Source organism: Trichosurus vulpecula, chromosome 5 (genome assembly GCF_011100635.1).
Source record: "Trichosurus vulpecula isolate mTriVul1 chromosome 5, mTriVul1.pri, whole genome shotgun sequence".
NCBI lineage: Eukaryota > Metazoa > Chordata > Mammalia > Diprotodontia > Phalangeridae > Trichosurus > Trichosurus vulpecula.
Genome location: NC_050577.1, coordinates 249626224 through 249649586, shown reverse-complemented (window position 1 = coordinate 249649586; position 23363 = coordinate 249626224). Strand labels below are relative to the sequence as shown.

At 38.4% G+C, this 23363-nt stretch overlaps 1 protein-coding gene across 1 annotated transcript in view; it reads left to right on the top strand.

The window, feature by feature from the left end:
* MYRFL (myelin regulatory factor like) overlaps positions 1-3386 on the top strand; it is a 183062-nt gene extending 179676 nt beyond the window's left edge. The window contains exons 25-26 of the mRNA XM_036760731.1: positions 3096-3170; positions 3300-3386. Of these exons, the coding sequence (XP_036616626.1) occupies positions 3096-3170; positions 3300-3386 (162 nt within the window). The remainder of the gene's footprint in view (positions 1-3095; positions 3171-3299) is intronic.
* The last annotated feature ends 19977 nt before the right edge of the window (positions 3387-23363 follow it).

Below are 23363 nucleotides of genomic sequence, written 5' to 3'. Positions count from 1 at the left end.
ATTTTAGCTGTTAGCATGTTGGGATTATGCCTGATGTCAACAGTGTTTTCTTGGGTAGAAGAAAATTCCTTTTTCCTTGCCAATTATTTAATTAGGGCATTGCCTTATGTAGTTTTTCCATGAGGAACATATGTTACCTTCTACATGGATGCAAGTGAAATACCTTTAGCACACATTAATGATGTATTTAGAGACTCAACTCAAACCTCATTTCTCCATTTAAAAATTAATATTTTATGTTTCATATATATACACATTATGTTACATATTATACATATGTTTTCTATAAAGACAATTTTTAACATTCATTTTAAAAAATTTTGAGTTTTAAATTTTCTCTCTCCCTCCTATCCCCTCCCCCTGCCCTGAGACAGTAAGCAGTTTAATATAGGTTATACATGTTCAATCATGCAAAACATATTACCATATTAGTCATATTGTGAAAGAAGACACAGACCCAAAAGGAAAAAAACACCATGAAAAAATACAGAAAGCGAAAAATAGTTTACTTTGATCTGCATTCAGACTCCATCAGTTCTTTCTCTGGAGGTGGATAGCATTTCAGGAAATAGTTCTTTACCAAATGAAATACAGTTAAATCTTATCCATCTCCAGCTCTGGTTAGTAAACCTTATCTTCCGTGGGGCTGGTGACAAGTTGGGGAAGCAAGAGGAAAAGAAATGAAATTATTATATATATGCAAAGTCAAATATGACAGCAAAATACATTTACAAGGTAAAAGGTTTTAAAAATTATTCTCACTGTCCAATGAATAGCCCAGTTTCCTCAAGCAATAGGCTCTAACAAACTTTTAATTAAAAAAAAAACATTTGAACAGTCGAATAGTTCCCTTGGCATTAATTGGATTTGACTTAAATTCACAAGGCAGTTCTATAATAATTAACGATAATAAAGATACTTTGTGTTCATGCCATATTATGTAGGTGAATATTCATTGTAAAATATTAAACTGAAAATGTTTTGAGTACCCTTCTGATGATACACTATGTGTCTGTTATCAGAGGAGTAGCCAAGCTCAGTGAGTTGAGGCTCATTACCAAAAAAAAAAGGGTGGCCACTAGGTCATGACATTTTTTTGGCTATAGCAAATTCGTGGAGGGAATATTCCATCGATGACAGTAGAGAACTTTTAATACATTGAAGTAAGCATTCAATTATGACTCTGCTGAGTCATAACTAACAATTTTGTGCCTGGGGCAAGCACATTACAAACGCTTCTTAAATTCAGTTAGAGGAGAGAGGGAGCAGAAATTTCCTGGACACTGTACTTACTGTGGGCAGTAAGCTATGGTCTAATAGTTTCCTATCTTAACTAATTCCTATTGCTAACTAGGTGCTAAATGAGTTTCTTTCTGTGCTGCTGAAAGACTAAAATTATTGTCGGCACCCTTCTAAATTTTGGTGCCCTGGGACAGCTAGGGGGCACAAGTGGATAGATCACTTAGCCTGGAGTCAAGAAGACCTCAGCTCGAATCCAGATGCAGACACTTACTATCTGTGTGACTCTGGGAAAGTCACTTAACTGCCATCTGCCTCAGTTTCCCCAGCAATTATATGGGGATAATGATAGCAACTGCCTCCCTGGTTGTTGTGAGGATTAAATGAGATAAGAACTGTAAAATATTTAGCACTGTGCCTGGCATATCGTATATTTACTCTCTTGCCCAAGTATCCTGACTTAGTGCTCACCGCAGAGCTTTGCTAGAAAAGGATGCTAGTATTTTTCACTTGAAATTTGTAAACTCAACACCTGCTGCAGTAGCATTCAGGGGCTCTCTCTCTCTCTCTCTCTCTCTCTCTCTCTCTCTCTCTCTCTCTCTCTCTTTCTCTCATTCTCTGTCTGTCTCTCTCTGTCTTTCTGTCTCTTTGTCTCTCTCTTGCTGTCTCTCTCTTGCTGTCTCTCTCTTTCTCTGTCTCTCTGTCTGTCTCTCTGCCTCTGTCTCTATCTCTCTCTGTCTTTGTCTGTCTCCGTGTCTCCGCCTGTCTCTGTCTCTGTGTCTCCGTCTGTCTCTGTCTGTCTCTCTGTCTCTGTCTCTCTGTCTCTGTCTATCTCTCTCTGTCTTTGTATGTCTCTGTCTCTGTTTGTCTCTGTGTCTCTGTCTGTCTCTGTGTCTCTGTCTGTCTCTGTGTCTCTGTCTCTCTCTCTGTCTCTGTCTTTCTGTCTCTCTCTCTCTGTCTCTGTCTTACTCTCTGTCTCTCTCTCTCTTTGTCTCTTTCTGTCTCTCTCTCTCTGTCTCTCTCTGTCTATCTCTGTCTCTTTCTGTCTGTCTATCTCTGTCTTTGTCTGTCTCTGTCTTTGTCTCTGTGTCTCCCTCTGTCTCTGTCTGTCTCTGTCTGTCTCTCTGTCTCTCTCATTCTCTGTCTCTCTCTCTGTCTTCTTCTCTGTCTCTTTGTCTCTCTCTTTCTGTCTGTCTCTGTCTCTCTCTCTGTCTCTGTCTCTGTCTGTCTCTCTGTCTCTGTCTCTTTGTCTCTCTCTGTCTCTGTCTTTCTGTCTCTGTCTCTCTCTTTCTGTCTCTGTCTCTGTCTATCTCTCTCTCTCTTTGTCTCTGTGTCTCTATCTGTGTCTCTGTTTCTCTCTGTCTCTCTTTTTTCTCTCTCTGTGTCTGTCTGTCTCTCTCTCTCTGTCTTTCTCTCTCCTTTCCCCTCTCTCCCCCTGCCCTCAGTTCTGCCTGGGCAATGCCAAACCTTAAACTGTACTGAGCTGTTTGGCTAATCTGTATTATTTTCTAACCTGTTCCCTAGACCCCTACCTCAACTTCCCCCATCCCCCGCCTCTCCAGGGATTGCCACCAAAGATGTGAAGAGCTCTGTTGTTCACAGTTGAGGGAGAAACTCATCAGCCTGATGCCAATGTTCCTCCCATCCTGGTTGACCCCATTCACAGTATTTGGACTCAGCATTTTTCTTGTGTCTTCAAGAAGCATGCAGCTTTCTTTAGGCTCTGGCTATCAAGGGTTGTTATCACAGTTACTCATGCTGCAAGAGTCAGAGAAATGCTTCCTCAGCCTATCCTTCTCTCCAATTGAATGTAAAATGAGGTTATCAAATTTATCTCTCTCTAATTCATTCTCTAGGGATGTCAGCACATTTGGAGTCTCCCCGTAGCCCCGTTTTCTGACAGTGTGTATCATTTCCGAGTATCTGCACCGGTAAGGATTTCTTCTTTTTTTTCCACATCGTATCAAAAAGTGTGCATGAGAAAAACAACCCAAAATAAAAATAATACTTTAGCCAGACCTACTTCTTACCTTAATATCCTTTTTCTTCCTCTTTCACAGGATTTGGCAGACTGCTCCACAGACCCTTACTTTGCTGGGATATTTTTCACAGATTACTACTTTTATTTTTATCGACATTGCAGCTAACTTATTGGAATTTGGTTGGGTTCTCTATCAAAAGGAAAAAAAATAGGAAAAAGTGCTGCTTCAGGGTCCTCTTTCCCTCCGTTTCCCCATCCTTATTGCTGAAAGTTCTGTCCTTGTCTGGGCTTCACTGAATTGAGAAACATTAAAGAGCAGAATAAAGTGTTTCCTGGAACCTGGGGTTGCGTGAACTTCTGTGGAGTCCCAACTGGGAAAATGTTATTTCTCCAAGCATTCAGCATTTTTGGGTCTGGAAATCCTGCCTCTTCATTTTTAATGCTGCTAGGAGATAATAGAGGAACTGTGTTTTGCTTAGTCTCGAGATATTTGAAAATATTTGGAAAAAATGAGGAATCCTATTTTACCTTACTCAGCACTCACTTGCTAATTAAAAAAAATGTTCTTTGTAGGAGGGATAGGGTTTCATTTTGCAAAAGAAGACCAATGACTGAAAACCGATTCACTTTAGGAAACTTTTTCAGTGGGTGGTTCTTACTGTATGTACTACATACAGGTCTACACTAGAGTGCAGGATTTAGCTTGTTAGTGGAACTCATTTTGGAGAATTATGGGTGACCCTCTTTTGTAGTTGGCTGCTAAACTCCCATGGAGCATGAAGAGGCCTTGACAGGAAGATGAAGCTATTAACCCAAGCTTGAGCCTTTGGCAGGGGAATCAATTTAAATAGGACCCAGATCTGGAGAGTTAACCTTTGTCCTTTGGGTGGTCTCCAAAGGTTTTAGCTCTGTCTCCCATGCCTCAGTGGGTATCTAGCCCTACTGAGGCTAGCTCAGAACTTTACAGCAGAAATAGCTCAGGGCACTACCAATCTACTCACACAAGACTTGAAGGTAGAAATCACATAGTTCTCCATCAAATAGGGCCAGACAGCCTATAATTGGACAAATCACAGAGCTGCTTCTCAAAGTGTATATGGGGCCATCATTCCTTTAGGGTGCAATTCCTCAGTGCAATTCCTCTGAGTAACAAGGCAGGTGAAATGTTTGCCTTTTCTCATTTTACATGAATCAGGTGAAATGCCAGTTTGGTTTTTCACCGTACTGGTGACTCTGGATGAATGAATGGAAAGCATCCACTAAGTCTCACCATGTGTCAAGTACCATGCTAAGTACTGGAGGCAGACATTCAAGTACAAAAGTGAGCCAGTGTCTGCCCTCAAGGAATTTATATTCTAATGGAAAAAAAGGTGCATATAGGGAAATCATAGCCAGGACAGGGAAAGTTACAAGGATGGTGAATGGAACAATAGAACAGTTAATTCACACACCCCTTGGTAGTGATTATTTGATTACAGAGTTACAGAGAAAGGAAGATATGTTAGGAAAAATAAAATAGAAAAAAAGGAAAATTATAAAGTATAGACAAGAGAGTGAAATTGGTAATAGTGGGGTGGGGGGGGGGAGAGTGTCACAAGGTGAAGGTAAAGGCTAGTAGTACCAGGGAGAACATAGTCAAGAAGTTTCGCTCCTCTCAGATATTCTTAAATACACATAGTTTAAAAATGAACATGCCTACTATATGACCAGCACAGTATTGAGTATTCTTAATTGTGTGTGCATCAGTAGCAAACTTATTGGTAATTTCTAAAAATTATCTGGACACAAGTATTTTGTTATAACATTTAATAATAGCTAATATTTATATAGTACTTGGGGGCAGATCCTGGAGCAAGAAAGAATCATCTCTGTGAGTTCAAATCTGGCCTCAGATATTTACTAGCTATGTGACCCTGGGCAAGTCACCTAAAACATGTTTCTGGCCTTTACCATCTTATATTCTGATGTAGGCTCTCTGACCTAGACCCACTCAGAGTAGAATCAGTTTAAAAAAAAACAGGAACTGAGTAATTAATTAAATAGGTAGACATGGGATGTCAGAGGACCAGTGTTCAAATTCTGGCTGCCACAAATGAGATAATGTCTATTAAGTGCTTCCTGAATTTTAAATGGAGACATAAATGTTAATTATTATTGTTATCACCTTGTTTTCATCATTTGGGGAAGGGTTCATGTAGAGAGTCCTGGAACGAGTTAATATCCTGGTATTACTCTTTTATATTTAATGTTCTAAGGACTGCTGGGCAGCCAGATAAAATAACTGCTTTTTATAGTTAAATTCAATGTATCAGGATATAAATTCATCCTCTATAGGCTCACTGAAAGCATTCAGGGCTCATGTGTACCTTGTCCTATTCTGACATGATTTTGATCTCCCCTGCTAGTTCTCTATGTTTTGAGAGCTTTTTGTTCCATGTAGCTTGGAGATTATGAACATATAGTATAATTAGATCTATTTAAAAAGTTGTTATTTAGTATTTATAGACCAACTATTAAGGATGGGGAACCTGGGTTCTCAAGGTCACATGTGGCCCTCGATGTTCTCAAGTGCGGCCCTGTGACTAAATCCAAACTTCACAGAACAAATCCCCTTAATAAAAGGATTTGTTCTGTGAAGTTTGGATTTAGTCAAAGGGCCACACTTGAGGACCTCGAGGGCCACATGTGGCTTCAACGCTGCAGGTTCCCCACCCCTAATAGGTCCTGGAAATTGTGGGTTCAGTTTGTGATAAAGGTCCAGTCCCACTACAGTTTATTGGTTAACATGGTAGGCACTAAATAGATGATAGCTGTTTTCTCCAAGATATTTTGAAATCTGTATTCATAGTATGGGGGGGAGGTAAGAGATGTTGTTATCTCTCGATCTATGAAAGATTGCAAGCTTCTGATTTGTATAAATTTTAGTCATTAGGTCATACCTTGCTAGGTATTTGGCAGGTGCTAAATTTTTTGTTTCTTTGAGAAATGAGGCCTTTATTAGAGAAACTTGCTTTCAAATTTTTTTCACAGTTAATATTGCTAAATGTATTTTCTTCCATCCTATTCCCCTCCCTCTGTCCTGTTTATTCTATTCTCTCTCTCTCCTTTAATCCTGTCCTTCCTCAAATCCTCTGAAGTTTGGATTCAGTCAAAAGGCTGCACTTGAGGACCTAGCAGCCACATGTGGCCTCGAGGCTGCAGGTTCCCCACCCCTGTATCTAGTCCAACCTTTTCATTTTATAAATGAAGAGACTGAGTCCCAAAGAAGTTAGTTCCCAAGTGACTTTTGTGAAGTCATATGTCATATGGGAAGAGTCAGGCTTTGAAACCAAGCATCTGACTCCAAATCCAGTACCCTTTCCACTGTACTCTTCTGTCTTAAACTAGATGGGACCTTAGACACTTGGCTGGAAATTCATGCTTCCATAAGCAAAGAGCTTTTTCCAGATGTCAAAGATAGATACCAGATAATATGCATATTTAAAATATTTATAGGAACTTTGATGATTTTTATCAGCTCTTCTAACAGGGTGAGTCTATGTGGGGGTCTAAACAAGCTGATTTATTCTATGATGGGATATTTCAACCTCCAATTTTTCAGGACTAAGTACAAGTGGCACCAAGCTTGGGTGTTCTGAGTTCAAGTAGCACCTGGTTCCAGCATGTCCTCATTTTATATGCTCCACAGGCCACTTTTTTATTGGAATCTCAAGTAGTTAAAGTAGAAGAGATTTCATTCTTTTATCTGTCCATTCTCCTGAAAGTAAAGAACTGTTTGCTGACAGTAAAGACTCAAGTGTTCTTGGTCTAGTTACAAATTATTCATCTTTGATCAGAGAGAAAAAATAATTCTAATTTTTCATGTTAGTACAAGTTCACCTTTAAAAAAATATATTGCCTTTATTGACAGCGAAAGTTCACTTAGAAGAACACCTCTCTTGGGTTTCAGTTTCATTTCCTGTAAAATAAAGGTATCAGTGCCTACCTTATAGGGTTATGGTGAGAATCACAAGAGATAGCTAACATCTGTAAAGTGTTTTGCAAACTCAGGAAGATATGAGTTCTAATCCAGTCTCAGATATTCCCTAACTCTTTGATCGTTTTTTGACTCAGTTTCCTCATCTGTAAAATGAGCACCCTACCTCCCAGGTTTGTTGTGAAGATCAAATGAGACCATATTTTGTAAAGTGCTTGGCACAGTGCCTGGAGTGTGGTAAGTGCTGTATTTTGTTGTGGTTGTTCAGTTGTTTTCAGTTGTGACTGACCCATCTGGGGTTTTCTTGGCAAAGATACTAGAGTGGTTTCCCATTTCCTTTTCTAGTTCATTTCACATATGAGGAACTGAGGCAAATAGGGCTAAGTGACTTGCCCAGGGTCAGTCTAAGTAGTAAATGTCTGAAGCCAGATTTGAAGTCACAAAGATGAGTCTTCCTGGCTCTAGGGCCGACACTCTATCCACTGTGCCATTTAGCTGCCCCCAAGTCCTATACGATTGTCAGCTATTATTAAATGTTGAAGATTAATGAAATACTTGTGTTCAGATAATTTTCAGAAATTACCAGTAAGTTTGCTATTGATGCACAAACAATCAGGAATACTCAATATCTTGCATAGTGCTGGCTATATAATGGGCATTCATGTATTTGTTCATTGACAAACTATGTGTATTTAAGAAGACCCTCAACACCACATTTTAGGACTGAAGCACTGCTCTTTTTCCTTCAAAGTATGCCCCAAGAGGGTTCTCCCACCTAACCCATAAAACAATCCAGGGAATGTGGAAAATAAGACTCTTCTCAAATGGTTTCTGTGTGAGAGGGGAAGGGGTAGGGAGGGAGGAAAGTAATAATGAATATGAAGGGATTTTTTTCTTATCAAAATGCCATCACAGCAATTGAAGTAATAATAAAGATATTGAAAATCCAGTTTGGACATGTCTGTTTATTCCCTGAAAAAAAAACTACAAATGTATATATGTATATATATATATATATATATATATATATATATATATATATATATATATATAATATATGTATATATGTATATATATGTATATATATACACACACACACATATGTATATATATACATATATATACGTATATATGTACATATATATATAGAGAGAGAGAGAGAGAAAGAGAGAGAGACAGAGAGACAGAGAGAGAGAGAGAGAGACAGAGAGGGAGAGAGAGAGAGACAGAGACAGAGAGAGAGGGAGAGAGAGACACACATAGAGAGACAGAGAGGGGGGGGGGGAGGGAAGGAGAGGGAGACGGAAAGACGGAAGAAAATCCTTATCAACAGGAAAGATATGTTGTGTTTCCCATTAGAATGTAAACTCCTTTGCTTTAGGGAACGCTTAATAAATGATTGTGGATTGGTTGATTGATTAGATCATAAGCTCCTTGGAGGCAGGGACTATCTTTTGCCATTTTTTTTTCTCCCCAGTGCTTAGGTTTCCAGCACATAATAGGAACTTAAGGAAATTGAGGCTCAGGAAAATGAGTGACTTTTCCAAGGTAACACAGAGGTAGGAAGCGTCAGGGGCCAGATTTGAACTTAGGTCTTTAGCCTCCTAGGCCTGTATTCTTTCTACCATACAATGCCGCTTCTGTACTCTTTATCACAGTATGAAAATTCCTTAAGCTCATAGCTGCAGATAATAAAAAAGTCTGTTTCCTACTTTGTCAATTATATAATGTCATGTCCTTTCAAATCAGTTTAAATTAAAGCAATCGATATGTGTAGTATGTTGTAATCTACTTATGCCCATCCTATATAAGATGAATGAGCTGTGTGCAAGGAACAACATAAAGGATACATCATCTGGGAAACATGATAAGAAAGGGAGGTGGACCGGTCATTTAACAAGAGCAACGAATAATATGTGGACAGTACAAGAGCAGCCCTGGCACCCACAGAATGCTAAAAGACCTAGAGGGAGGCCTCCTGCATTGGGTAAATCCTCTACGGAGGTCTTATGGAAGATGAGAAGAAATGGATGAGAAGGCAGGGTTGGTTGTAATCTTCACTTTGGGAATATCCACATTGGCAAGGTCACAGACCCATTGATATATTGAAGGGATGCCTGTGATATAAGCATAGGGACAAATTAGGTACTAAACCTATTTGTATAAAGACAGATCAGGTAAGGAAATTTCCTCTATCAATACAAGTTGGACCTGCCTCTGCAATTTATAATTTTAGGAGGGTTGCCCATAGCACTGAGAGATTAAGTAATTTGCCCAAGATTGTGCAATTAATATATATCAGAAGTAGGACTTGAATCCAGGTCTTCCTGGTTTCAAGGCTGGCTCTGTATCCATTATACATACTGCTTCTCATTATAAGAGATATGGTTCCTATTTAAACAAAAACCAAGTATAACAAATATGTTTCTTACGTGGAGCTGCTGTATTCTCTTCTGAGGTGTAGTAAAGAGCATCAAAATACAATTAAAAGGTTTTTAATCACATTTTTTTTAACAAAGCAATCACAGAAATCCACTTTGTACAAAATTTGTACTTGTTTTCAATCTTCTAATATATTTTTAAAGAATGAAATCAACAAGTATTCACTAAGTGACTACTAAGTGCCAGGTGCTGTGTTAGGTACTGGGGATATGAATGGAATGAATGAAACAATCTCTGCTCCCAAGGAGCACACATTTAAAAATATACACAGCACATAATATGTACTGTATTGTTACTGTTCAGTCATTTTCAGTTGTATCTGATTCTTTGTGACCCCACTTGGGGTTTTCTTGGCAATGATACTAGAGTGGTTTGTCACTTCCTTCTCCAGCCCATTTTACAGGTGAGGAAACTAAGGCAAACAGGGTTAAGTGACTTGTCCAGGGTCACACAGCTAGTAAGTGTCTGAGGCCAGATTTGACCTTAGGAGTCTTCTGACTGTATCCACTGTACCACCTAGCTGCCCATATACTACTGCCCATATGGCTACTGTGTATGCACACACACACACACACACACACACACGCATACACATGCACACACACAGTACAGTACATTTAAACATATATAGTAATTATATTTATATATAAATATAAATTATAAAATATATACAGTATATTATACATATATAATCAGCACAAATATGAAGTTAATAAATACAGATATATACAAAAGTTGTTTGGGAAGGGGTACATTAGTAGTTGGAGGGAATCACAAAGGAAAACCTTCATGTAGATGGTGGTCTTTGAGCTGGGTCTTGAAGGAAGAAAGGGACACTGAGGCACAGACACAGGGAAGGGGAGAGTGCATTCCAGACACATGGGATAGTCAATGCTCTCTCCTTTTTTGGGGGGGAGTGGGAGGCCATTGGGGTTAAGTGACTTGTATGGGGTCACACAGCTGGTAAGTATTTGGTGCCACATTTGAACTCAGGTCCTCCTGGTGGTGCTGTATCCACTGCACCAACTATGTACTTTTAATGAACTATTTAAAGTACTTTTGAATAAGCTTAACCTACTTCTTTTCCTAGAATATTTTATCCTTTTAAAAAATTCTAAATACAGTTCTAGGCTTTTTTTCCCATGTAATGTTGTAGAAGCCTTCCTTACTCTCATGCGAAAACTGAAGAAAAGATTTGAAACAAACCCATTATTTAAACCAGAGATGTCAAACCAGAGGTGACAAATATGTTACATACCCCATGTGGCATGTAACATCCCTGAGTGTGCTGAAACTAGATTAAAATGTAATTGGGAAATATTTAACAAAACAAATAAAATATACATAAGTCATAGAGAAAACATTACATCTGAAAAGTAAGTCAGTATGCAACTGGCCAGGGTCCTCAGGTATGGAAAAATGGCCCCTGTTTCTATTTGAATTTGACACCATCCATTTAAACTACAATTGTGAAATGAGTCTGAGATTAGCCATTTGGTATTGCAGTGATCCCTGAATCTTCCCTCACCTCAATATTTACATTAATTGTCAGAATATTGTTAAGGGCAATAGAACAAAAATATTGTCACTGATAATCAGGGGCCATTTTAAATAGTTGTTTGTCCAAGAATTGGGCAGGTAGGCTAAATCCAGGTACACTCTCCTTCAAAATTTACTCTCCTCAGCAAATCAGCTAGGGTGCATTTGGCACATTTGTTCACGTCTCTGAGTCTGGAAGATTATCTGGGGAATCTAGGGAGGCTCAGTCATTTTTGAATGCCAACTATGAAAGGGCAAGGTACTGGACTAAGCACTGGAGATACAAAGATTATAAAGTCAATTCAAATCAGTAAGTGTTTATTAAATAATAAAGATTTGATCCCTACCGTCAAGAAATTTATAATTTAGCAGGGGAGATTAAACTTGTATAAAAAAGTCTATGCTTCAAGGCTGTATATAATGAGAGTCCTCAAGGGAGTTATGGGTCAGATATTATCAACAAAACAATAAAATAAAGGAATATATGTTAACTGTGAGAATGATAACAACCAACCACCACAAATCCTCACTATGACAAACAGAAGATTTTTCTTCACTTCTGAGAATATAGTCCCACACAATTAACTTCATTCAAGATAAGAAACAAAGTCTCTTCACCAGAAGCCTTTTATTCTCTTCATAAGACAAAAGAAGTCCTCTTTATCATTTCTTTGTACCTTACTCAGTCTCTGTTTGGTCATCACAGGAGAACACAGTCTTCACATATGAATTCTCATAGAATAAGAATTACAACTATTTCCCTATTAGTTTCTCTGTTCTTTAAAAGACAGTAACAGCTTCTGCAGTGACTGTAGCGTAGACTTTGAAACAGGTGTTATACAATCGATGCAGCTAAAATAGGAAGTGAAACTGTCATTTGGGAAAAATAAATCTTTGCATTAATTCTCTTTTGTAAAAGTCTGATATCCAAAAGATACAGAGGATTAACATAAACACATAAGAACAAAGACCATTCCCCAATAGATAGATTGCCGAAGCATATATGAAGAGTTTTCCAAAGAAGAAATGTAAACTATCAACAACCACAAAATATGCTCCAACTCACTAAAAATGGAAATACTCATGAAAATGACTTCAGGGTTTCATCTCGCACTTATCAAATTGGCACAGATAACACCAGACAAAAATAGTCAAAACTGATAGAGGATGACAGAAACACTAATATGCTTTTGGTGAAGCTGTGAATTAGTTCAACAGTTCTGAAAAACAATTTGCAATTGTTTAAAAAAAGAAACAAAAGTATTCATACTCCTTGAACCAGAGATTCTGTATTGGAACTCAGTACTGATCCTAGGGTGGTTAATGACAAAGTAAAAGGTCTAACATATGAAAAAATATTCCTAGCAATGCTTTTATAGCTGCAAAAAAAGGAGGAAATAAAATGAATGTCCATTAATTATGGTATGCTTGAAGAGATTTCAGTATATGGATGTAATAGAATATTTTTGTGCCATGAAAATGACAAATATAACAAATTCAGAGAAAATTAGGAAGACATATGAACAAAATAAAGAAGACAGGACCATATGAAAAATAAATTCAAGATGGAGAAACTGGAGAACAGTCTGGCAGAAACTAGGTATAGATCAATATCTTATAACTTATACCAAGTTAAACTCCAAATGAGAGCATGACCTAGTCATAAAGGCTGACATCATAAAAAATTTAGAGGAACAAGGAAGAAATTACCTGTCAGATCTATGAATAGAAGAAAAATTCATGACTAAACAATGGATAGGGAGGATCACAGAAGATAAAATGGACAATTTTGATTACATAAATTTTAAAAGGTTTTGCAGAAACAAAACCTATACAGTTAAAATTAGAAGAACAATGGAAAAATAGGCATGTCAAATAGGGAATGACTGAACAAGTTATGGTCTGTGAATGTGATGGAATACTATTATGCTGTAAGAAATGATTCTGGGGACAGTTTCAGAAAAATCTGGGAAGACTTGTATGAACTGATGCAAAGTGAAGTAAACAGAACTAGGAAAATAATTTCTACAATAACAACAATATTGTAAAGATAAACAATTTTGATAGACTTAGGAACTCTGATCAATGCAATGACCAACCGTGATTCCAGAGGAGTCATTATGAAACATGCTACCTACTTCCTGAAAGAGAAGTGATGGACTTAGAATAAAGATTGTGATATATATATATATGTATATACATATATATATATACATATATATATATATGACATGACTAATAAACATTTGTTTTGCTTGTAACAGGAACTTTGTTTTTCATTTTTCCTCAGTTGGAGAAGGGGAACAACAGAAGGCAAGTTTTCACTGATTGAAAAAATATTTATTAAAAAAAGAAAAATATATACAACGACAACAATGATATAAAGAAAAACAATACCCCAACCAACCTCAGAATCCATGAGTATAACGACCAATCTTGATTCTAGAAGACTGATGATAAAACTTATTTTCCTTCTTTGGGTAGCCAAGCAGAAGATTATGGGTATGGAATACTACCTACTTTGTCAGACATGATTTGTTTTCTTATAATGGAAGTTTCTATGGTAAGGTGACTGGAAAAGTGATAATGCTACAAAAAGTATCATAAATTCAAAATAAACAAGCAAAAAACCAGCCAGCCAGCTAGATAATCAAATGAAGGATTGAACTTATTAGGTAACATTTTCTTCTTAGAACAGGAATTTTTAACCTGGGGTACACAGACCCCTAAATGGTACATAGACAGATTTCAGCAGATCTGTGAACTTGGATGGGGGGAAAATTACATATTTATTTTTTTTACTAACTTTTGATTTCCTTTGTAATCTTGTAAATTTTATGAATTTAAAGATGTTATTCTGAGATGGGTCCCACAAGGTCTTGCCAGACATCCAAAGGGGTCCAGAACACCAAAAATGTCTTGAATAACTTCTGTGTTAGAACTTCTTTCTGTTCTTGGATGAAAGAAACCAACCAACTCCACCAAAAAGACACTGATAACCCTGCTCCTTGTAAAGTAACCTTCAGATTCCAAATACACGGAAAGACTTATAGGAATTGATACATTACAAAGGGGGCAGATTCCTATGTAAATAATGACAATAACAAAGTAGAAAAAAACAAACATCCAAAAGATACGAGAATTCAGATTAGTGTATTGACTAGTCTTGATTCCAGAAGACTGAGGATGAAATGCATTTCCTTCTTTCTGGTAGCAATCGACCTATAAGCTGATTCATCAGAAGTCTGCTGATTATGGTGTTTAATGAGGAAAGAAGGAAGGGAAGGGGAGAGGAGGAAAGAAGAGTCATATTGTGCATTACAGTTTCTGCCTTCCATTGATTGATTTTGCCCTCAAGTTTACTTAGCAGTTCACTCAAAAACTCTAAAAACCAACATATCACTGAAGAGAACTTTAGCAAAAACTTCATTTGGCAAAGTTAAGCAATATTTTGGCATATAAGACTTCAAGGGCAAGTGACACTGATTCTTGTATAGGATTCTAAAATGTCCGTTGAATTATTAAAAATGTCTAAGTATTTCTCATCCAGAGCAAGGGTTTTTTTTACTTGGGGTCCATAGTCCTACAAGGGAGCCAGTGAACTTAGATGTTAAAAATGTCTTTATCTTCATTAATTTCTAACTGAAATTTAGTATTTCCTTTGAAAATAAGATTGAGAAGGGGCTCATAGGCTCTACCAGAGTGCTGAAGGGATGCACCCAAAATATTAAGGACCCCTGTCTTAGAGCATGATAGAGGAGAGGCAGGTTAAAGTAGAGGAAGGCATCTCACCAGCAAGCTTTTTCAAATGAGTTCATTTTCCTTGGCACAGTATAGTGAATAAAAAAGTTGCTAAGCTATAAAGTTGGAGGCAAGAGAAAATATGTAGAAATTGCATTCTCCATCCCTCAGTGTCTTTATGGTCAAAAACAAATTGAGAATTGGATCATATTTTTAAAAATAGGTTCTTGACAACAAAAGTCTCTTAAATGTAGGGCTCCAACTAGTTTTTCATCTACAGAATTCAGGTCTATTTTATGGCATAGTTAAAGACTGCCCTTGAGAGGAATTATTTATTTTTATTTTGTCTATTACTTATTTTATTACTTCTTTGATGTTTATAAGGACAACTGGGCACTGAGATTCCTTTAATGGGTTAACAGATTTCATGCCATTTATTGTATTTTAGAATTTCATAAGGGTCAGAGGACCAGATTTAGAGCTGGAGGGGACCTGGAACTTCACCTCAGGATGTCACCATGTAGAAGACTCTGGCAGAACTTGCAATCCTTCAGCAGGCACAGAAACAACTCAGTTTAATATTTAGCCAGTGTGACATATAAAAAGTCCAACAAACATAATTTCTGGGTAATTAATCATTTTATTAATTACAGCTAGTGAATAATTAATAAAAGGATGGTGATTTGACTTTCATAAACCTGAGACCCCTCATGGAGGCCTCTTGACACTTATACACCCTTGGAAGAATGGGTGTTCCCAAAAGGTAGGAATCAACTCTGATTGGTTAATATTTAAAGAAAGAATGAATATTATAATGAGATGTGGGACTATTCTAATGAGGGGCTGTATACTGATTCTGACCATGTCACTCATGGGCAAAGAGAGACTCATTTCAAACCAAACTACTCCAACTCTATGCAAAAGGATCTATCCTCCACCCAGGCAGTGAACAATGAAAAATGGTAAATTAAGAATCCTACCTAGATTAGATCCTCCTTGTAAGGTCTTCCACTTGGGATTTGGGCAACCTCATCTATCAATAATGTGCTTCATATGCTGTCTGAATAACCTACAAGAGGCTGATTTCTGAATGAGGAAATAGAAAGGGAAAAATCTTAATCTCAATTAATAATTGGTTATTAACATAAGAGAGAAATAATCATTTCTCTCATTAGCAAAAATAAGTATTAGTTCATAACTTTATAGATATAGAATTGGGAGAGACCTCCAAGGTCATTTTGTCCAATCCCTTAATCTTGCAAATGAGGAAACTGAGGTTGTCTTGCCCATCATCATACAGCTGATGTTAGAGGCATAATTTGAACTCGGTTCTTCCTGACTTCAAGTTTATCACTCTATTTTAGCATTAGAGAGGACTTTAACGAGCATCTAATGTGTTCCCTCCCAGGCCCTTTTTTTTTTTTCAGGTGAAGAAACTGAAAGTTCATAAATAGGAAATTAGTAACAGAGCTGGGAGTAGATGTCAAAGTCCCCTGATTTCCAGGCCAGTGGTCTTTCTACCATATCCCACTGTCTCAGCAGAGAGGAGGAAGTGGGAGGGAAGGGCAAGGCCAAAGAAGAGTAACCTGACTTTGGACAATTCCCTCTCTTCTCCTCATCAGTGAAATGGGGGAGAAAAATTCTCTCCAATACTTCCCAAAGGGATCGTAGGAGGATGGAATTAATTAACTGATATGAGCTTTTTTTGATCAATTTTCCCCTGCCAATTTTTTTCTTCAGCTATCTGGCATAATAAGATATCATTATGCTGTTATCAAAACACGTTTTAACCATTGAAGAATGGCTCTGTAAGCAGATGATTCATCATTTACAGTGACAGGACTCCAGGAACCTGAAATTGATGAACGACACATGACTGATTCATTGTTCATTAAAGAAAAAAAATCCAGCTGTGTGTAATTCTGCATATCACAATGGCATAAGTATCTAAGTTGATTGCTAATTAATTGTAAAACATTTAAGTGGCTCTTCAGTATTGTGCAGCAGCATGACGGTAATTAGCCTGCTGTATTATTATCCCCGAAGTTAATCTTTGGATCACAGACCTGTTATTCTGTGCAGTTATTGAAGGAGAGGGTTCCCCTCTAGAAGGTGCCCTTGATTGGTCCTTAAGAGCAGAATCTGAAAACCTCTTCAGTGTAGGTGGTGTGTTGGTCTGGGTTAGGCAGAAAAAAGGTCCTCCTGGAGCATAAATCTAGCTGCTTTAGGAAGGGCTCCTTTATCCCACAGAAAACCCTCAAATAAATCCTCACTTCCTTCAACCCAACAATATTTCTGAATATAGTGACCCCATCTGAAAGTGTGTTCAATATTCCCCAAATGTAGCATCTTCTACCTCCCTATTTTTAAAGAAAATAACAGAAATATTTTATTTCCTTCTGAGCTACTACTCCATTGGAAGGGAAAAAGAGAAAAGAAAAACCAAACCCTTGTAACAAATAAACATAGCCAAGCAAAACAAATTTGGTTGTATGCAAAAATGTTTGTTTCAAATCTGCCCGAAATCTATCACCTCTCTGTAATGGATAGTGTGTTTCATCATCAGTTCTCTGAAATCATAGTTACTGTATTGATCATAGTTCTTACAGTTTTCAAAGTTGTTTGCCTTTACAATGTTGTTGCTATTGTAAATTGTTCTCCTGGTTTTGTGCATTTCTTTCTTCACCAGTTTGTCAAAGTCCTCAAAACTGTGTCTTGTAATATTATATGCTGCAGAAACTTTCAGATAAAGTCATATTTTATTAGTTTTACTTATTTGATTTACTTTGTTAGGTGAGACCTCTCCCAGAATGGGGGTATGTGTAACTAATCTGTATAAATCTGTAATGTGAATACAAAACACATCAATGAAACAAGGCATATAAAATCAAAAATTTGCAAACTGAACCTGATTTTTAAATGTACTTGGGAAGCTCCTATAATAAGGTAAATCTTTATCCCCGTCACCTGTCTTTTTGGAAACCCGGCTTATCTACATAATGGATTTGCTCAAAACAAGGAATGCCTTGTATTTCCAAGGAAAACTTCCCTTTCTATGTAACTCCTCTCCACCTCCAGCCCAGAGTCTGACCCTGAAGGTATAGGAAATGGGCAAAGAAGGCAAAGCATGATGAATCTGAGACATAAGGAAAAATTTTGATGGTGGTGGATAGTCTGCCCAATTAGAAACAGGTGAGCTGTATAATCAGTAAACCTCATGGTGGATGCTAGGCTCCTAGAAAAGGGGGGGGGGCGGGAAGAATTGGGCTAGAGAATTACCTTCAGGGAGGATGTTCATCCTGACCTGGGATTTTAGCACCCTGGACCCAAACTCTTGTTGCCTTCCCTGGGTTGTGGCTCAGTGATAAGTGGGGGATACGGGAAGTTACACAAAAAGGCAAAGAAAGGTTTGTGAAAGATCACGAGGGGGGTGACCTTTTATATGAAAAGTCATTAAAAAGATTGGCTTTTCATGACTAGGACGTATTCTCTGTGTATATTTGTTGGGCGGATGAATGTGTGGGGTCATTGTGTCACTTTACTTATCATTTTATGTTTTTCTTCAAAAGCTTTTCCTTTTAAAGGCAAATTTCTTCAGACCCTAAAGTGCTCCTGTGAAAGGATTGGGTTACCTTCCAAAGATGTCACAATGACCCTGGTTGGTGACTCCATCTGTTACGTGGTGGTAATAATACCCATACTTCCAATGTCACTTTGTTGTCATGAGGAAAGCACTTTGTTAACCTTGATTCTACTGTAGAGATGCAAGCTATTAGGATCATCCCTTGTTTCATCTACAATCTATAGGAAAAGCTTGGCTTACAGATGGTCCTGCCCTATGCTTTCTTTAGGCCTAAACCAGAGCATCTACTCCACTAAAGTCTACCACATTGCCTCTGGCTGGCTGAGAACCTGTTTGGCTGAATTATCCCAGTAATACCTAGAGGACTGTCTTTGGCTTGGGGAAAACCTATACATGGATTCTACCTCTATGCCTGGCCCTATCCACAATAGTAATGGAGCCTACTTCTCTCTAGAGCAGGGGCTCTTAACCTAGGGTGGGGGAACTTGTTTTCTTTTTTTTTATTATTTTTGAGGGGGGGAAGGCAGGGCAATTGGGGTTAAGTGGCTTGCCTAAGGTCACACAACTAGTAAGTGTGTCAAGTGTCTGAGGCCGGATTTGAACTCAGGTCCTCCTGACTCCAGGGCCGGTGCTCTACTCACTGCACCTAGCTGCCCCATGTTTTCTTTTTTAATATTGCAAATCTGTATATGATATATAGATAGATAATCTGTATATATTGATTTACAGATTTACCCCATCCCTTTATATATTTATATATTGATTTACACTTATATATTATTTATATTATATATTTATATGTAGATTTATATATTGATTTATAGATATGTTATACTACATTAACTTACACATATTTTGTATATCATTGATCTATTTTGTAATTCTATGTATTTTATTTTATGCATTTAGAAATAAAAATTTAAAATAAAATAAAATTTAAAAAAATTAAAAAATGCATTTAGAAATAAATTTTTAAGAAGGAGTCAGTCCATAGTTTTCACCAGACTGGCAAAGGGATCTAGGACACAGAAAAGGTGAAGAGCTCTTGAGAACAAAGAGGCTTGTTTTTGGAGAGCTGCTTGAATTAAGCCAAGTGTTAACTTCCTTCACCTCCTGCAGCCCTGCTTTCTGATTGGCAGCAATTTTCCTGGCTTTGAACTGGTTAACTGTTCATTTGGGTGCTTTTGACATGGTGACCACACAGCTATTCTGGTCATGGAAAAGCCTGCACTTTGAAATCTTTGTCCCCATCCCACACTTCTAATCTCTAGAGGGGGTTCTCTAATAACTGGCATATGTCCATCCTGCCTCAAAAAGTGTATGGGGATGTTGTAGGTGGCCTATAACAGTATATAATCATCATAATAAATAATGATAGGTGAGAAGGGAGTGTGGTGTAGTATAGTATTCTCCAGACTTTTTTGATTATGTATCCCATAAGCAAAAAATTTTTCAACACATAGTCCATATGTATATATTTACTTATTTATGAATTATATACATATATTAACTATGCTAACTATGCTAATAATTTTGATATCATAAAACTACAGAAAAATAGATATTTAAAAAGATTAAATAAAGATGAAGTCATATTTAATTCTATAGTCAACAGGAAGCCACTGGAGTTCACTGATCACTGAAGTGGTCAGACCTGAACTTAAGGAATATCACTTTGGCAGCAGGAGAGACTCCAGGCATGGAAATTAATTAGAGATAATTGCAGCAGTTCAGGTGAGAGATGTTGTGTTTCTGTGTTTTTGTCTGTTGCTTTTTTCCCCTGAAGAGGACCATGGCATCAGGGAAATGATGACATGACTTGCAGTTGACTTTGATTTGAGTGAGGGAAGGCTGTGCAAGGTCACCAGCCTCACTTTCTCCTCCAGAGCCATCTGGATCCAGTAATCAGATATTCATCAGGGTGATTGGAGATGGCCCAGGATGCAATGGGGGACCCTGGACCTTGTAGGCTAAGGCCTGTTCAGGTGCTAGCTTACAGTGAGGTAACACCCATTCAGTGAATAGGCCTCTTTAAGAAGTGAATCAAGGGATGTCCCCTTTAATTAGAAAAAAATCAAGACCTTTCGTGAGAGATGATGAGGGTCTGATTTAGTGTGGTGGCTATTTAAGTAGATAGATGGGGACATTTGAGAAAGATGTGAAAGTAGAATTGGAAATATTTGACAATTGATTGGATATGTGGGGTGAGGGAGAATGGGGAGCTGAAGATGACACCAAGGATGTGGACCTGGGTCACTGAGAGGATGGTTCTGCCCTTGATAAGAATGGGGAGGGCTATAACTTTAGGTTACATCCTGAAGTTTAGAAGACAGGTGGGTTTAGAAGGGAACGATAATGTAATGAGATCTGTGTGTGATCTGTCAAAGCTTGCTCACTTTGTGGGACCATGTCCCACCCAAAAGTAAAAGGGGAGAGGGAGGTAGGCAAGTATAGTACTATAGTACTAAAGCAAAATTCATGACCTCAGAGAGGGCCATAGACATGTCTGAGTGGTTCAGAATTGTGAAGTATAAGGAATTCTCTAGGTAGAAGGCAGAGGAAGTATAATCCTGAGGATCAGATTCAAGGAACAATGCCCCCAATTTGATACTGTAGCAATAATATTCCAAAACTGATAAGCCCACCTCACTGTAGTAACGAGGAAATTATAACAAAATATTATAGGAAGGAACCAAGCCATACTTGTGCTTCCCCTCGATGCTAGGGCCTTCTTATAAAAGATCACTCACGAATTCTAGTTCTCCACCCAGCACTCTCTCCTGCAGCTCTGCTGATTCCGAGTTCCTTGATCTCCAAAACTCTCTTGTTTAGCACTCTCCCCTCTGCACCCTCTCGATGCAGGCTCTCTGCTTCTGAATCCTGCTACTCTCAGTTCTGCTGCTCCCAGTTCTGGGCTCTCTTTTTATACCATCCTAGCCATCATCTGATTGATTAGAAGTCAGTGCACATACCATTGGCTTGGGTCTTAGTAACTCCCCTTAGGGCCCTGAAGGCTTCACACCCACATGGGTTTAGCACCTAGTAAGTAGGGGCTTTAGGCCTACTTACAAACAAAGATATAATCAGGTTTTCCCACCTAGGCCCACAAGAGCCCCGTTGAATGGGAGGGGTAGATCTTTGATCAGATTAATACTATAACAAGGCTCTTTCTTACCAGTCACTGTCTCAGGGGGAAGAGTCGGCCTTCTGCTGTTTCACTTTTGTAACATCTCTCACATATACCCCCTTCTCTCCTCTGACACTGCCCTTACTCTAATTGCAGTGCTTTCTTTATGCCTGGATTATTGCTGGGCTGCAGGTGAATCTATTACATGTCCAACCTCACTCTAGTTCCTCCTCCATTCAACCACTAAAATGATTTTCCTAAAATGCAGGTCTGATGATGTCACCCCTCTACTCAATAAACTGCAGTGGCTCCCTATTGCCTCCAATACCAAATACAAAATCCTCTGTTTGGTGTTCAAAGCCCTTCATATGCTAGCCCCCTCCTACCTTTCCAGTCTTCTTACACCTTAGCATACTTTTCAACCCAGTGACATTGGCCTCAACCTATTCCATGACTAAGAGTAGGAGGAGGAGCTTACCCCTCTGGTTACCCAGCTGTCCATTTGGACAGCACAGCCCTTTCCTTTCCTCTGTCCACACAGGATATCATACCCTTACCCTCGGGTGCTCTACCCAAAGGAATGTAAATTTTGATTGTTGAAACCTCACAAGAAGTCTTGGGGTTTATGGGCTAGATTTCTTTCTTAAGGACCAAGCCTTAAATCCAAATCACTCTAGCTCTCATTGACTGGCCAACAATAGGTCCCAGACCAAGCCCCACTTGGTCATTTTTTGGGCCCTGATTGGCTCAGAGTGAATGTAAATAGCAATTGTTTCTGTTTTGGCCAGAAACCATGAGGGTCTTCCCTTCCCAGAGGTTTTTTTGCCTAGGCAAAAGAGGCCATTCTTTACCTTAATTCCAAACCTTAGTACCTTAATACCTAACCTTAATCACTGAATGGTCTTCGCCTCAATCAAACTGAGACCTTATCTTAAAAAGGCCAAGGTTACCCACTGCATCCTGGGCCATCTCCAGTCCTCCTGATCTACATCTGGCCACTGGACCCAGATGGTTTTGGAAGAGAGAGTGAGGCTGGTGACTTTGCACAGCTCTTCCTCACTTAAATCCAATTCACTTGCAAGTCATGGCATCACCTCCCTGATGTCACCACCCTGTTTGAGAACAAAGGATAAACAATCTTACTCCCCATGCATACTTTCAGATCCAAGACACTTATTCCATGAATAAGACACTCTCTCTCTCAGCTCCAGGAGTTTTTCTCTAGCTGTCCTTCATGCTTGAAATACTTTTTCTCCTCTGCTCTGACTACTCACCTCCCTCCCTGCCTTCTTTTAAGTCCTGACTAAAATCTCATAGAAAGCATTCCCTAAACCCTTCTCAATTCTAGTGCTTTCCCTCTGTTAATTATTTTCTATTTCTCTTGTATATAGCTTGCATCCTATATATGTGTTTGTATGTCATTTCCCCCATTAAAGTCTAAGCTCCTTGAGGCAGAGACTTTTTCATATAAATGTTTATTCATGATGATGATGATGATAGCCTCAACACCTGTACACCACCGTCCGTCCCAGTCACAATACCTATCAGCCTGACTGTGCCTATCCCCACCCCCATTAGGAGCTAGAAGCAAACTTTTAGGTCATCTAGTTTAAGGCCTTCATTTCACAGATGAGGGAACTGAGACCCAGAGAGGTTAAGTAACTTGGGTCATTGAGTTAGAAGCAGCAGAGCTGGGATTTGAACCCGTGTCTATGAATCTCCAAGCTTTTCCATT